The sequence below is a fragment of the Toxorhynchites rutilus genome, chromosome 2, assembly GCF_029784135.1.
Source record: "Toxorhynchites rutilus septentrionalis strain SRP chromosome 2, ASM2978413v1, whole genome shotgun sequence".
Lineage (NCBI taxonomy): Eukaryota > Metazoa > Arthropoda > Insecta > Diptera > Culicidae > Toxorhynchites > Toxorhynchites rutilus.
The window spans coordinates 266,754,372-266,767,334 of record NC_073745.1 but is presented as its reverse complement, the minus strand read 5'-3'; the positions used below and the strand labels follow the sequence as shown (position 1 = coordinate 266,767,334).

Below are 12,963 nucleotides of genomic sequence, written 5' to 3'. Positions count from 1 at the left end.
TTCAAAGTTAATGATAGAAGCTCCGACGGATCAATGCCTTCACCTGTTCCGAGCTGTGTCACTCTCGGAAACCCACTTCAAGCGACACATCATAGTCTACAAATGGTTTATAATATTACTGATTGTATTTTGTCATCTAACGATATTTTGTATGAACGAACTGACTCCCTCGTTATGAATGTTTCGTTTGTTCATACACAGATACAAGAACTCAAAGTGAGAAATTTCCGTTCATTGTTGGATCCAATGAATTTTTTGGTACCACCAAAAAACGAATTCAGAATTTAGGATCGAAAATAACTGATGCCAACGATAATAATCACTAATTTTAGGACTTACTTTCTTGCACGGATTTATTTGATGAATAAAATAAAGAAAACATTAATCGATTATTGATTTTCGGCAAAATTCTCCTTTAAACATTAACTTCTGTCCTATAATTCATATATTGCGTATCCTCGGTTTCGCAATGGCAACTTCGCCAAGAAGCAAGAGCTGGTGAAGATCCCATTGAAAACAGCTTAATTCCTAATTTTTATTTTGATGTCAACTCGACGTATCTGCATAGTTTCTCTCCAAGGGTTTCGAAGTCATTCCATATGTATGTAGTATAGAACCAGGTTCATCAGCCAGGTTCGTTTGTCTACATCAAACTTTCGGAAAGTCGTTTGCTACGTCTTATTATTCTACCTTGTTCATAAACTACGTTCCAGGAACTAATGATTGATTTGCACTTCGCGTAAATCGTGATAATCCCAGGAAGTAGTAGCCGTATGAACAATGATATTATGTGTTTATATTAGCCCGACGATGCTGAACGTTTTACGAATTAAATTTTGCATGCTGTTATCATTCATTTAAATTTCACGAAAACACGGTAGTATGATTTGTCACATATGACATATTTATCTGTCAAAAGCAAACGCGACTATTTTTACGACCGTTTAAAACGCGACTATTTCGAACCGTCGTGTCCAGTTAGAGAATAGACGCACAATACATGTACAGGAATAGTAGATTAATATCTGGTGCCTGAAAAAATTTTTAAATAGATTTTTGGTTCGCTTCGATGCCTTATTTCTAATCTCCTCGACAACCGTCGAGCGTTTTCTGAATATAACAACAACAATGCTAAGATTAGCTTCACAATGACACGATAAGCACAATCTTGAGATTTAACATTTAATTAAACAGCCTGGGCAGCTCGAAACTTGTAACAACTGATAATATGCAGCTTAAGTTCAGCACATACTCTTGTACAAGCATCGTCAAATAATCGAGTAATTTGAGTTATGAGTAATACTTTTTAAGCTAATAAAACAGATTCTTCTATGCAACAAATATTTGAATGGTACAGATTTTTGAATAAAAGAGAACAGATGAAAAACATTTGTAATCCTCCCGGGACAGTTGGGTATGTGGCAACACCAGGTTAGAGGCGAAGAAACAGAAGAAGTTTAAAACCAAATATGGAATGGAATAAAATGAAACCACAGTTGCGAGCGAGCTAAAGGGTGTGTCACATCAAATTGCATCACGGAAACAACGTTGTAGAAATTTAATTTTTAGGAATTATATCTTCAGCTTTCGCTTATAATCAGATAAGAGTGTATAGATCACGTTGGCCATGCTTCAGTGTCAATTTTTCGTAAATTTGGAAAAATGTCGTCGAACGAAAAAGAGCGTCGTGAATTAATCCTGTGCACTCATTTCGAGAATCCGGAGTTGTCACATCGGGACATCGGTAAGATGCTGGGAATCGTCCAATCCACGGTCAGCAGAGTACTAAAACGATACTTCGAGAACCTAACCATCGACCGGAAGGTGAAGAACGGCAAAAATGGATGCTCCGTCAGTGAAAAAGATCACAAGCGCGTAGTTAAGCAGTTTAGACGTGATTCGAGAAGTTCGGTCCGGGATGTCGCCAATAAGCTGAATTTGTCAAGTTCATTCGTCCAGCGGACCAAGCAGCGGGAGGGCCTGCGTACATACAAGGTTCAGAAGGCTCCTAACCGCGTCGAAAGGCAAAACATGGTGGGGAAGACGCGAGCCCGGAAGCTGTACACCGAAATGCTGACGAAGCCGCATTGCCTGGTAATGGACGACAAAACCTACGTCAAAGCGGACTTCGTGATGACCGGCACGGTAAACGGGCAGGTTTACCTTAAGGAGTGCCTACAGAAGCGCTTACTACCACTATTGAAGCAGCACGAGGGCCCGACCATCTTCTGGCCGGATCTCGCTTCGTGCCACTATTCAAAGGACGTGTTGGAGTGGTACGAAGCCAACGGGGTCACCTTCGTGCCAAAGGAAATGAACCCGCCCAACGCGCCGGAGCTTCGCCCAATAGAGAAATATTGGGCGATTATGAAGCAGGCCCTCCGGAAGAACCCAAAATTTGTCAAATCGAAGGCGGACTTCAAGAGAAAATGGATTTCTGTTAAAAAAAAAAACTACAACCTGACGTTGTACAGAACCTTATGGACGGGGTAAAGAGGAAGGTGCGAGCATACGGGCTTGGGCTCGAAGTATGAATAAAAAGAAAATGCCAAAAGTTGTTTAATAGTTTTTATTTTACTTTACTGCGTTTTTTCCGTGATGCAATTTGATGTGACACACCCTTTAGCAAGCACAAAACAAAGAGCGGACATCTGACAGTCTGCTGCGAACTAGCAGCGCAGTTCAATCGTAAAGTGAGGACAGGATCTCGACAATTCTGTTCATCAGTAATTTGTTGCAGAAGAACCCAAAGATACTGACATATACGTGTTACATGGATCAAATGGAGAATTTGCTGTAGGTTTTTTCAGAAACGTACCGACACGAGCCGATAAATACATGATCTATATATATATATATATATATATATATATATATATATATATATATATATATATATATATATATATATATATATATATATATATCAATCAAATAATCTTTTATGATTATAACATTGTAATTTATGGAAAGAACTACAAACCTTCCATAAGCTCACATGGCAAAATTTAAAATCATCATCACTTTCACCGCCGCGCCGCCTAGGTGTAGATTTGTACGTTAGATCGCCAATTCAGTAATACAATATTTTGCCCAGTGTGAACTAGATATTAAACACACTGCTTTATCGATAATCGAATAACTCGATTAAATCGATCAACATCGATATGTCATTGCGGATACAAAAACACAAACATAAAGTAAACACACGTGCGTTCCACCGCTCCACAGTTAAAACGTCCGTGTAAATATTACGGTTATTGGTGCCTCGCTGATTATTCCAAGTTTGAATCCTCAAAAAATTAACGGCTCGTCAAGATGGTATTTTTCATCTGCAATCACTGTGGAGAGTCGATGAAGAAGCAAGTGGTCGAAAAGCACGGCTGGAAATGCAAACGAGAACTCAACGTGTCCTGCATGGACTGCCAGAAGGATTTCACCGGTAATGCTTACGACGCTCACACAAGTTGTATTACGGAAGCTGAAAAGTACTCCGGCAAAGACTACGTTCCGAAGGCAAATGCTAACAAGGGTGCTAAGAAACAGGAAGCCTGGATCGACACCGTTCGTGCAATTACTGATAGTAAGAAAAATTTGCCAAGAGGCATAAGCGAAGTTTTCAGTGTGATCCACAAGAATGATAATATACCCAGGAAGCAGAAGGGTTTCATGAATTTCTTCCAGAACTCAGCAAAACATATTAAAAGGCATGATGTGGAAGCTGCCTGGGCTCTTCTCGAGGAGGAAGTAAAGAATACTTCAACTTTAAATCAACAGAAGCAATCAAATGGTTCGGTGAATAATGGGAATTCAGGCAATACGAATGAGTCCACCACTGGTACGGAGCATAATTTCAAGAAACGAAAACTTGAGGAAAACAAGGAAGCAAGCCCTCAGAATGAAGCGCCAAGCAAAAAACAAAAGAAGCAGAAGAACGGTGTGTCGGAAGAACATGAGCAGTTGGTGAACGAAGACCATGCAGCAGAAAATGACTCAGAGGAGACACAATTGAAAAATGGTAAATTCAAATGGAATGACGTGATTCGAGACACACTCATTGCAAAGAACAACGAAATGTCATTTAACAAACTGAAGAAAAAAGTATTGAAGAAATATCGAAAGTTCATCGGCGGGAGTGATGAAACATGTGAGAAAATCGAGCGTAAGTTTAGTAAGAAAATTACTAAGCTAGGACTGCAGATGGACAACGAGACTGTTCGGTTGATTGAATAGTCTTTATGTGTATAGGATAAAATATATTGAACTGAAAAACCGAATAGATGTAGTTTGAATTGGATTTAGAACGAAGATTTTGTACGCAATTTTGCGAATTTCATCGTAGTTCTCCTTTACGATATCTCTTAGTTATAAATTCCAGCAAACATGAGGCTGTTGAATACATCAGTTTTAAATTCATATACATTTTTGATTATCTTTAGTCGTTTCCTACTAGAACTAAGCTCCAAGTATCGTACAAATAAACAGTCGTAATGGAGATGAGATACAGAAAGTGATGGGTTGCGGTGATAGAAAAGTATAGATCAAATGGTGATTCCTTGTGCTGGGCTGTTTAAATGTAGAACGGATTGGATTGAAACGTCAATCTACGTCTACCTTTGCTACAAATGAATTTCAATGATTTGCACTCCATTCGAATGGGAAATTCTCTAAGATTGAAACGCTAACATATAGCGAATTCGTTTTTGTTCAGTTTCAACCCCAGTGCCGCACTAACTGCTGTCAAAACGTTTTTTTATTCACTCAGTTTCGCACTAGTTCGCCCCGAAAGCTGTTAGTTTCGCACTGAGAAGTTTCACGGGTTGGCACTCGGGTTCACCAATACAACTATACTGAACAGTCAAGTTCCGAGTATTGTTTTGGAAAATCTAAAAATAGAGACTATGAAAATGGAAAACCTGCTGCTCTTGCTTTTGTATTATTTGAATCGTAATCCAATTCGGATTCTGATTTTGAAGAGTATATTCGTGTAGACGGCATTAAGCTCCGTGTGCTTTCATTGGGAGGCGAAAATTATTATGGATATTCAGGAGGAATAAACATGCTCTCAAAATCAAAATTAGGAATGAAAATTTACTTTAACGTATCGAATATTTATTTTATGTGATGAAATAAGAGGGTTTTTTCCGATATCGCAGAAACATTGAACGAAAACTGTGTCTAATGATGATTTTATATTATAATAGTAATTATTTGTGGAACAAACAGGAAATGCATCGACAAATGGTTAAGTGAGTGTCAGGACTACATGTGTTAGGTAATCAAACAATATGAAGTAAAAATTTTCATTCAAACTTTTATATTTTTACACTGCACTTGGCCCTTCTGATCTTATAGAGAATACTTTACCTCCCAAGCACTAATATATCCACCAGACGTCGACACTGTACATTTGTCGTCGCAAATATAAACAAATCAGACTATACAACGCACACCAACAAACCACCGCATTCGTGAAACTGAAAACGTTTTTGACGTAGGACTACGTCTTTCATTTCTATACCGGGGTGTAAAATCAAAGTTTCGAAAACGAAAGCGTTACGCCGGAGACCGAGATTTTGAGCGTTAATAGCTCCTAAACAACTGAACGAAATGGTATGATAAAAACTTCATTCGAAAGATAAAATGTCTACGCGTTATATACTTGTTACTTTTCGATCCAAAAACTTGTTTCAATAGTCTTAAAATTGCTTTCAAAACAGGCTATTGAAATCACCAATCGGTATATAAGCGAGCGGCGCTCGGAAATCCACTCAGTTCTAATTGAACAGCGATTGGAGCATGTTGTCGCTGTTGCGGTGAAGCTCTTTATTTAACATGAAAGCGCGGATGAACGGTGTCACCAAGAGCCTGTTTGTGCACCCTAGGCTAGAAGGGAATCTATCAGGAGGAGAGTGATGCCACAAACGGTTCCCTGGGAAGACATCGCTACACACACATACACGCGCGGCTATTAACAGGTGGTTATCGAGTTGGCATTAACCACTGGTGGGCTTCCAGTATCGAGGAAAATGTGGAAATATCTAATCATTGCTGGAAAATAATCTGCCAGTTCCTTTGGGAATTTTCAAAATATATTCATGTGAAAGAGTTTAATTGAATGTTTTCTATCCATGTAACACTGTGACCAAATATGTTTCAATCAAGTGCTATTAACAGGTGGTTATCGAGTTGGCATTAACCACTGGTGGGCTTCCAGTATCGAGGAAAATGTGGAAATATCTAATCGTTACTGAAAATAATCTGCCAGTTCCTTTGGGAATTTTCATGTTAAATATATTCATGTTAAAGAGTTTATTTGAATGTTTTCTTTCCATGTAACACTGTGATCAAATACATTTGGTTTTGTGGTTTTTCAATCAATCGCAATTAACAGGATAGCTTCAGAAGATTATTCTTCCCCATCAGTAGGATATTTCCGTATCCAATATTGTATGCGCCCGCAATCGATTATTGCTCAGTCGCCGAAAGTTCCGAGCTCAGAGAGTTCATTCCCCTCTAGTTTGCCTTCCAAACTGCCATCGTAAACCACGCCTTCTCTCGATTCAATCACACACAAAAAGCATACTTAAGCGATATTCTGGTGGTGAGACGCATTCATTTTTCGTGAGGACATCGACAAGACAACATCGAGATCTGCCCTGAAACGCGAGCAGTTTGTTTGAAACTGTGAGGGAGCACAGAGAAGCCGATCCTTCAGGAAAGAGAAGGTGACCATCGAAGCAGCCGCTACACACACACATACACGCACGGAATTCTTTCCGTTTGGATGCCATTCAGCATCGAGAAAGATCCGGAAAATAATCTGCCAGTTCCTCTGGGAATTTAAAATTACATTCATGTGGAAGAGTTTATTTGAATGTTTTCTATCCATGTAACACTGTGACCAAATACATTTGGTTTTGTGATTTTTTAATCAATCGCAATTAACAGGATAGCTTCTGAAGATTATTCTTCCCCATCAGTAGGATATTTTCGTATCCAATATTGGATGCATAAAACCTTGTACCTCCAACGTAACGCTCTCATTTTCGAAATCCCCCAAATATTCATTTATTCATTCATTCAGAATGGATTCAGATTCAACTTCAAACAAAGGATCACTGAATCAACGATAGTCCTACGTCACCATTGCGGTTATACCATAGATATAACCCACTTTCTGTTTTTTATTACAGAGTCAGTGTGGCACTGACTCAGTTTTAAAAACGAATTCGCTAATAGTGATTCCCTAATCCTTAAACAGCTTAAATTCACGAAAATTGGAAGCATTCCCCTTTCCGCCTACATTTGTTCTACCGATTTGTGTGCTTACCTACCCATGCTGTCTATAAGGCGCTATTTATGTGGAATGCAATATTCATCTACCACTGCGGATCAAATGGTCGATGCTGAGTAAGACCAGACCATGTGACATTTTTACGATTTCAAGAAAAACGAACTTGAAGATTCAGCCGGGTGACGTCTTTAGAGAACCCCCATTGAACTGACAGGAGCCAACATATCGGGTATCCCACTGACATTTTCCCTTTGTTTTCATATGAATTGGGTATCCCACTGACAGTTCTGCTTGAGATTTTGCTAACGATCCTAGCATCAATCACAGTGTCTTAGAACATCAACAAATATTCACGAGAAACGAATATGATTTTGTTCCAGTGTAAATGACTTTTTTTCAGCTTGAAACACACTGCCCTCATTATATTGATGACAATAATAAACGAGTTCATTTTGTTCATATCGCTGTTGCATGAGCAAATTTGCTATAATGACTGAATGCGACATTGAGTGGGGTTCATAATTTCGCTGTTATTCATACTTTGGATATCAAAAGCAACAAATTGATATTCATCACATCCGAAACGATATTCGTTCTGGCAGTGAATTTAAGTTCAAAATAAATTTTACTTGGCGAGACGGTAGCAACGGCATATGCAGAATGGATACAACGAGTGGTTTTAGCTACCGTCAATCATTTGCGACATCGGGAATTTCATAAGGTATTTCCGATTACGGCATCCGGCAACTGCAAAACCCAACCGCACACAGCAGCCTCAGGTTAGAAGCTAACAGCTGATATTCATTTGGCTGAAATGAAATTCAGTTCTGACGTTTCCGATAATCAAGATGAAAATGACACTGGGTGGAAAAAATAAATATCAAAACATATTGAAGGACAAAAGTTCATTTGCTCATATTCAATGGTTGCCTGGATCTGTCATTTTAATTTTCGTTTGGAATATATAGGTTTTCGATGCAACCTAGCCCGAAAATCTATGCATTTGATCTTAGCGAAGATGATTTTTTCCAACACTGATCAATCATAGCACCCGGCTTTGAAGATTAGTGCTATAAGGGGGCTTCGTTGATCCTTCATAACAATTTCGATGCGGTATTTCTGCTGTACGCGTAATTTTCGCAATCTGATAAATATGGGTTGTAGGGTGCTTTATATAAATCGAATCGAGAAGTCTATACAATCACTATTACACCGAGCAAAATTTCGTATTTTGTAAATCGAGATAATCTCGTACCGAGCTTGAATTTCATGTGTTGCGATTGCATATATTTAGGCGTTTCTGCAATGTTTCTCAAAGGACAATATCAGGGACGCAAACCAAAACAAAATAATTCTCTGAAGGTAAGGGACAAGCAAACCAAACTCGAAAAAATCTGAAAGCTGCACCGAAAGAATCTATAATAGTAAAATAGGGCTAACGAGCAAAACTTTTATCGCCTCGATTTCTATAAAAAGGGCTCATAGTCTCCTTTTAGCTCGATACACTTGACCAAGCGATGCTCAAACTCCTTTAATCCACCCATCACGCCGACAGCTTTCTCATGCCCTAAATTCCATGCAGGATATGACCCACGTGGTCTTTTGAGATGCCTACTGTTTCAGCTATTTCGCGCACCTTCAATTGGCGGTCTGCCAATACGAGATCGTGGATTTTTGTCACGTTATCCTCCGTGGGAGCCGTTTACGGGGCATAGTTCATAACAGACGCGATTATTTATTTACTGTTTAGCAAGACTGTTTGAATCGTATCGCTTTCAACTGTATTTTCCTGGTGAGAAAGATTTACATATCATCTTACTGAAATATTTACCCTCAATATGAAATTGAAATGTTATTTAATAAATAATCAAACAATCTAATTTAAAAACCATCGTGTCTTGTAATATTGCGTTTTATTCTGAAAACGACAACACCAGAATCTTATTTTTGTTGTTTCATGGGGCTATCGTTTGTTTCCATGCGTTAATTTCAGGACAATTTACCTTGCAGTGCAATTCATTTATCACACATCTATCACTCTTTCGTACACAGTTCGTTCTGAACTGCATACACAGGTCATCGTTCAACGTAGACAGTTCGTTCTAAACTGAACTGTATACACAGTTCAGCCAGCGGTCTTCGTACACAGTTCGTTCTGAACTGTGTAAACAGTTCATATGAACTGTTCCCCAGCAAAGAAGAACGATCGTTCGTTCACTCTTTTTGGTGCACTAGTTCTTTTGGTCGATGGAGAGTTGCTGTGGAAGAAACAGTATAGTATGAACGGAAAAGAAATGTGAATAGTAAAACATAGATGCATCCACTAAAGAAAAGAAACAAGGGTCGAAATGAGGAAACGTGCTGATAACGATTCACATGGTTCACACAATTTTTTATGCCCAGTTGTAAGATCATGTTTTTTTTTAATAATTATTTAGATGGGATGGTTCACAAGAAGTTACGAATGGTTAGCAATCCCATTAGATGGACCAATTATCATTAACATGTGCTCGTTAGTAGTTTGTAATCTAGAGTGCGGGATACTTCTAGAACTACATCCAATTATTGGAAATCTTTTCGAAATATTTTTACACATTAGTTAATCCACATGCATGTATGTTAAATAATATGTGAAAGTTTTCAACAAATCATGATTTTTTCGAGTATTAGTATAGTTGACAGAATCGTTGGATCTTGTTATTAAATTAATCAATATATAAACAATGTACTTAATTAAAAAGCTGTTGCAAAGTAGAATATTGTGCTCGTAGCATCAATAGGAAGCAGAGATCGAAATGCTCGCCGATTTGAGACGAAATACATCCGTTTTCACCCACAGGGAAAATAGCTGAGAATATAGGAGGCGAGAGAATGTTATACGCTCACTTCGATTCTCGCGAGAAATTCAATGCCGATTTTTATTTTTCGTCGAGTTATGATTGCCGAAAAATGGTTTCGTTTTCAGTGACTCCTTGATGCCGATAATGGTTTTTCACTTCTTCAGTACAACAGAAAACATTGCATGAAAACATGCGGCAATGGGTTGTAGGGTGCTTTATATAAATCGAATCGAGAAGTCTATACAATAACTATTACACCGAGCAAAATTTCGTATTTTGTAAATCGAGATAATCTCGTACCGAGCTTGAATTTCATGTGTTGCGATTGCATATATTTAGGCGTTTCTGCAATGTTTCTCAAAGGACAATATCAGGGACGCAAACCAAAACAAAATAATTCTCTGAAGGTAAGGGACAAGCAAACCAAACTCGAAAAAATCTGAAAGCTGCACCGAAAGAATCTATAATAGTAAAATAGGGCTAACGAGCAAAACTTTTATCGCCTCGATTTCTATAAAAAGGGCTCATAGTCTCCTTTTAGCTCGATACACTTGACCAAGCGATGCTCAAACTCCTTTAATCCACCCATCACGCCGACAGCTTTCTCATGCCCTAAATTCCATGCAGGATATGACCCACGTGGTCTTTTGAGATGCCTACTGTTTCAGCTATTTCGCGCACCTTCAATTGGCGGTCTGCCAATACGAGATCGTGGATTTTTGTCACGTTATCCTCCGTGGGAGCCGTTTACGGGGCATAGTTCATAACAGACGCGATTATTTATTTACTGTTTAGCAAGACTGTTTGAATCGTATCGCTTTCAACTGTATTTTCCTGGTGAGAAAGATTTACATATCATCTTACTGAAATATTTACCCTCAATATGAAATTGAAATGTTATTTAATAAATAATCAAACAATCTAATTTAAAAACCATCGTGTCTTGTAATATTGCGTTTTATTCTGAAAACGACAACACCAGAATCTTATTTTTGTTGTTTCATGGGGCTATCGTTTGTTTCCATGCGTTAATTTCAGGACAATTTACCTTGCAGTGCAATTCATTTATCACACATCTATCACTCTTTCGTACACAGTTCGTTCTGAACTGCATACACAGGTCATCGTTCAACGTAGACAGTTCGTTCTAAACTGAACTGTATACACAGTTCAGCCAGCGGTCTTCGTACACAGTTCGTTCTGAACTGTGTAAACAGTTCATATGAACTGTTCCCCAGCAAAGAAGAACGATCGTTCGTTCACTCTTTTTGGTGCACTAGTTCTTTTGAACAGTTGCAACGATTCTGAGAGAGCAGAATCGGAGTCATCGAGTCCCCACAAGTGGAAGCAGCTTCCTTCAAGGTAAGCCTGAACCTGATTGTGACCTGAATCAGCGTCCCACCGAACGTGTGAGGAGCGATTAGGTGCAATCAGTTCCTGTATTTGACGGGTGAACGTTGTGTCACCGTGATATTCTCTTTTCGATGCAGACCCGCCCTGCCCTCATAGCTCTACCGATAACGCGAGCTGCTTTCGAATAAGAGAGATAGAACGAACGAAAGAAATCCGCACATGCTTTTGCATGTGACCAACTAGTTTATTAAATTAATTAGATTAATTATTACTATACGAATTAAAATACACTGAATTCAAACACTTTTCACATTTGCCGAATAAGTTTAAAGCCTCTTAAAAACAAAGAAGATAATATCTGCCGAATAAATCCAGTTACACAGTTCATGAATGGTTTACCCATCTTTAGATGCGACAACCGGGAGAGAAAAAAAGCAGACTATGTGCATTTTCGTCCTGAAAGGCGATATTTTCATTGTTAACGGGATCGAAAACAAAGAAATTTACGTGAATGAGTGTCTGAAAAAAACGCCTGCTAATTTCCCTGAGTCGGCACTGACATTTCGGAATAAATGCCATGGAGTGATATACTGCCAACAGCGTGCAGATGATTGATTTTTTTTACAAATTCCCATTATTAACCGAGTTTTAGCCATTTTACTGAAGCGGTTTTCAATTTGGTACGCCCTACATGTAGTAGGAGGTTCAATCCTTTTTTTTTTTTTTGCTACATCACAATGTTTGTTCTTATGAAAATAATACTGTAGAAAAGTTTACATATTTTGCATTTTATTAGGCTTTGTTTTTGTTAGGTTATGTACTTTTAACACATAGTTGTGTTTAAACCGATTTTCTTACCCAATAAAATTATACCAAATTGAATGAAATTGATAGTAAGTGGTAGCTAAGAAACTAAGCTATCATTTGATGCTAGAAAACTTACCATATGGTTGATTTCCAAAAACATGAAAAATTATCAAAGTAGCTGTTCGATTTTTCGAACGCTTGGCATAAAATGGGTTAAACTAATTATAAAAAAGTTAAACCATCATAAAACAGCTAAAAGACAATTTGGGTTTTCAAACAACTGCCATTTTGTTTAAAACGTTGTTTTCAGCTTGTCCGAGGTACATACCATAACGGCATCATCACTAAACAAGAATCTGTTGGATCACAAGGGCTAATTTCTTGTACACCAAGGCACTGTTTCTTTTTTGACCTCTCCACTCTACCAGTTTGTAATTTTTTCAATGTATTGAAAAAAAAATTGTATTCTTAAAAGATAAATAAACAAATAATAAAGTAATGGATAGTAGAAATATCTGTTTAGTTTTATCTGTTTAGAGCACGAAAAAAACGTCCGAAATTCGTGCTTCCGCATTAGAATACCCCCTTAATACCGTCCGAATGTGCGAAAGAAAAGAGAACAATTATTGGTTGAAATGGATTTCTTTCATAATCAATGACCGAAAA

General features: G+C 38.1%; 1 protein-coding gene across 1 annotated transcript; it reads left to right on the top strand.

Annotated features, from left to right (window-relative positions):
* Positions 1–3,175: 3,175 nt before the first annotated feature.
* Positions 3,176–5,391, top strand: LOC129768450 (uncharacterized protein C16C10.8). The gene has a single exon (XM_055770115.1). The coding sequence runs from the start codon at positions 3,319–3,321 to the stop codon at positions 4,231–4,233; it is 915 nt and encodes a 304-aa protein (XP_055626090.1). The 5' UTR covers positions 3,176–3,318; the 3' UTR covers positions 4,234–5,391.
* Positions 5,392–12,963: the final 7,572 nt, after the last annotated feature.

Bases quoted from the DNA above. Each gene is read 5' to 3' on its own strand.
- LOC129768450 (XM_055770115.1), top strand. From the start codon at position 3,319: ATGGTATTTTTCATCTGCAATCACTGTGGAGAGTCGATGAAGAAGCAA.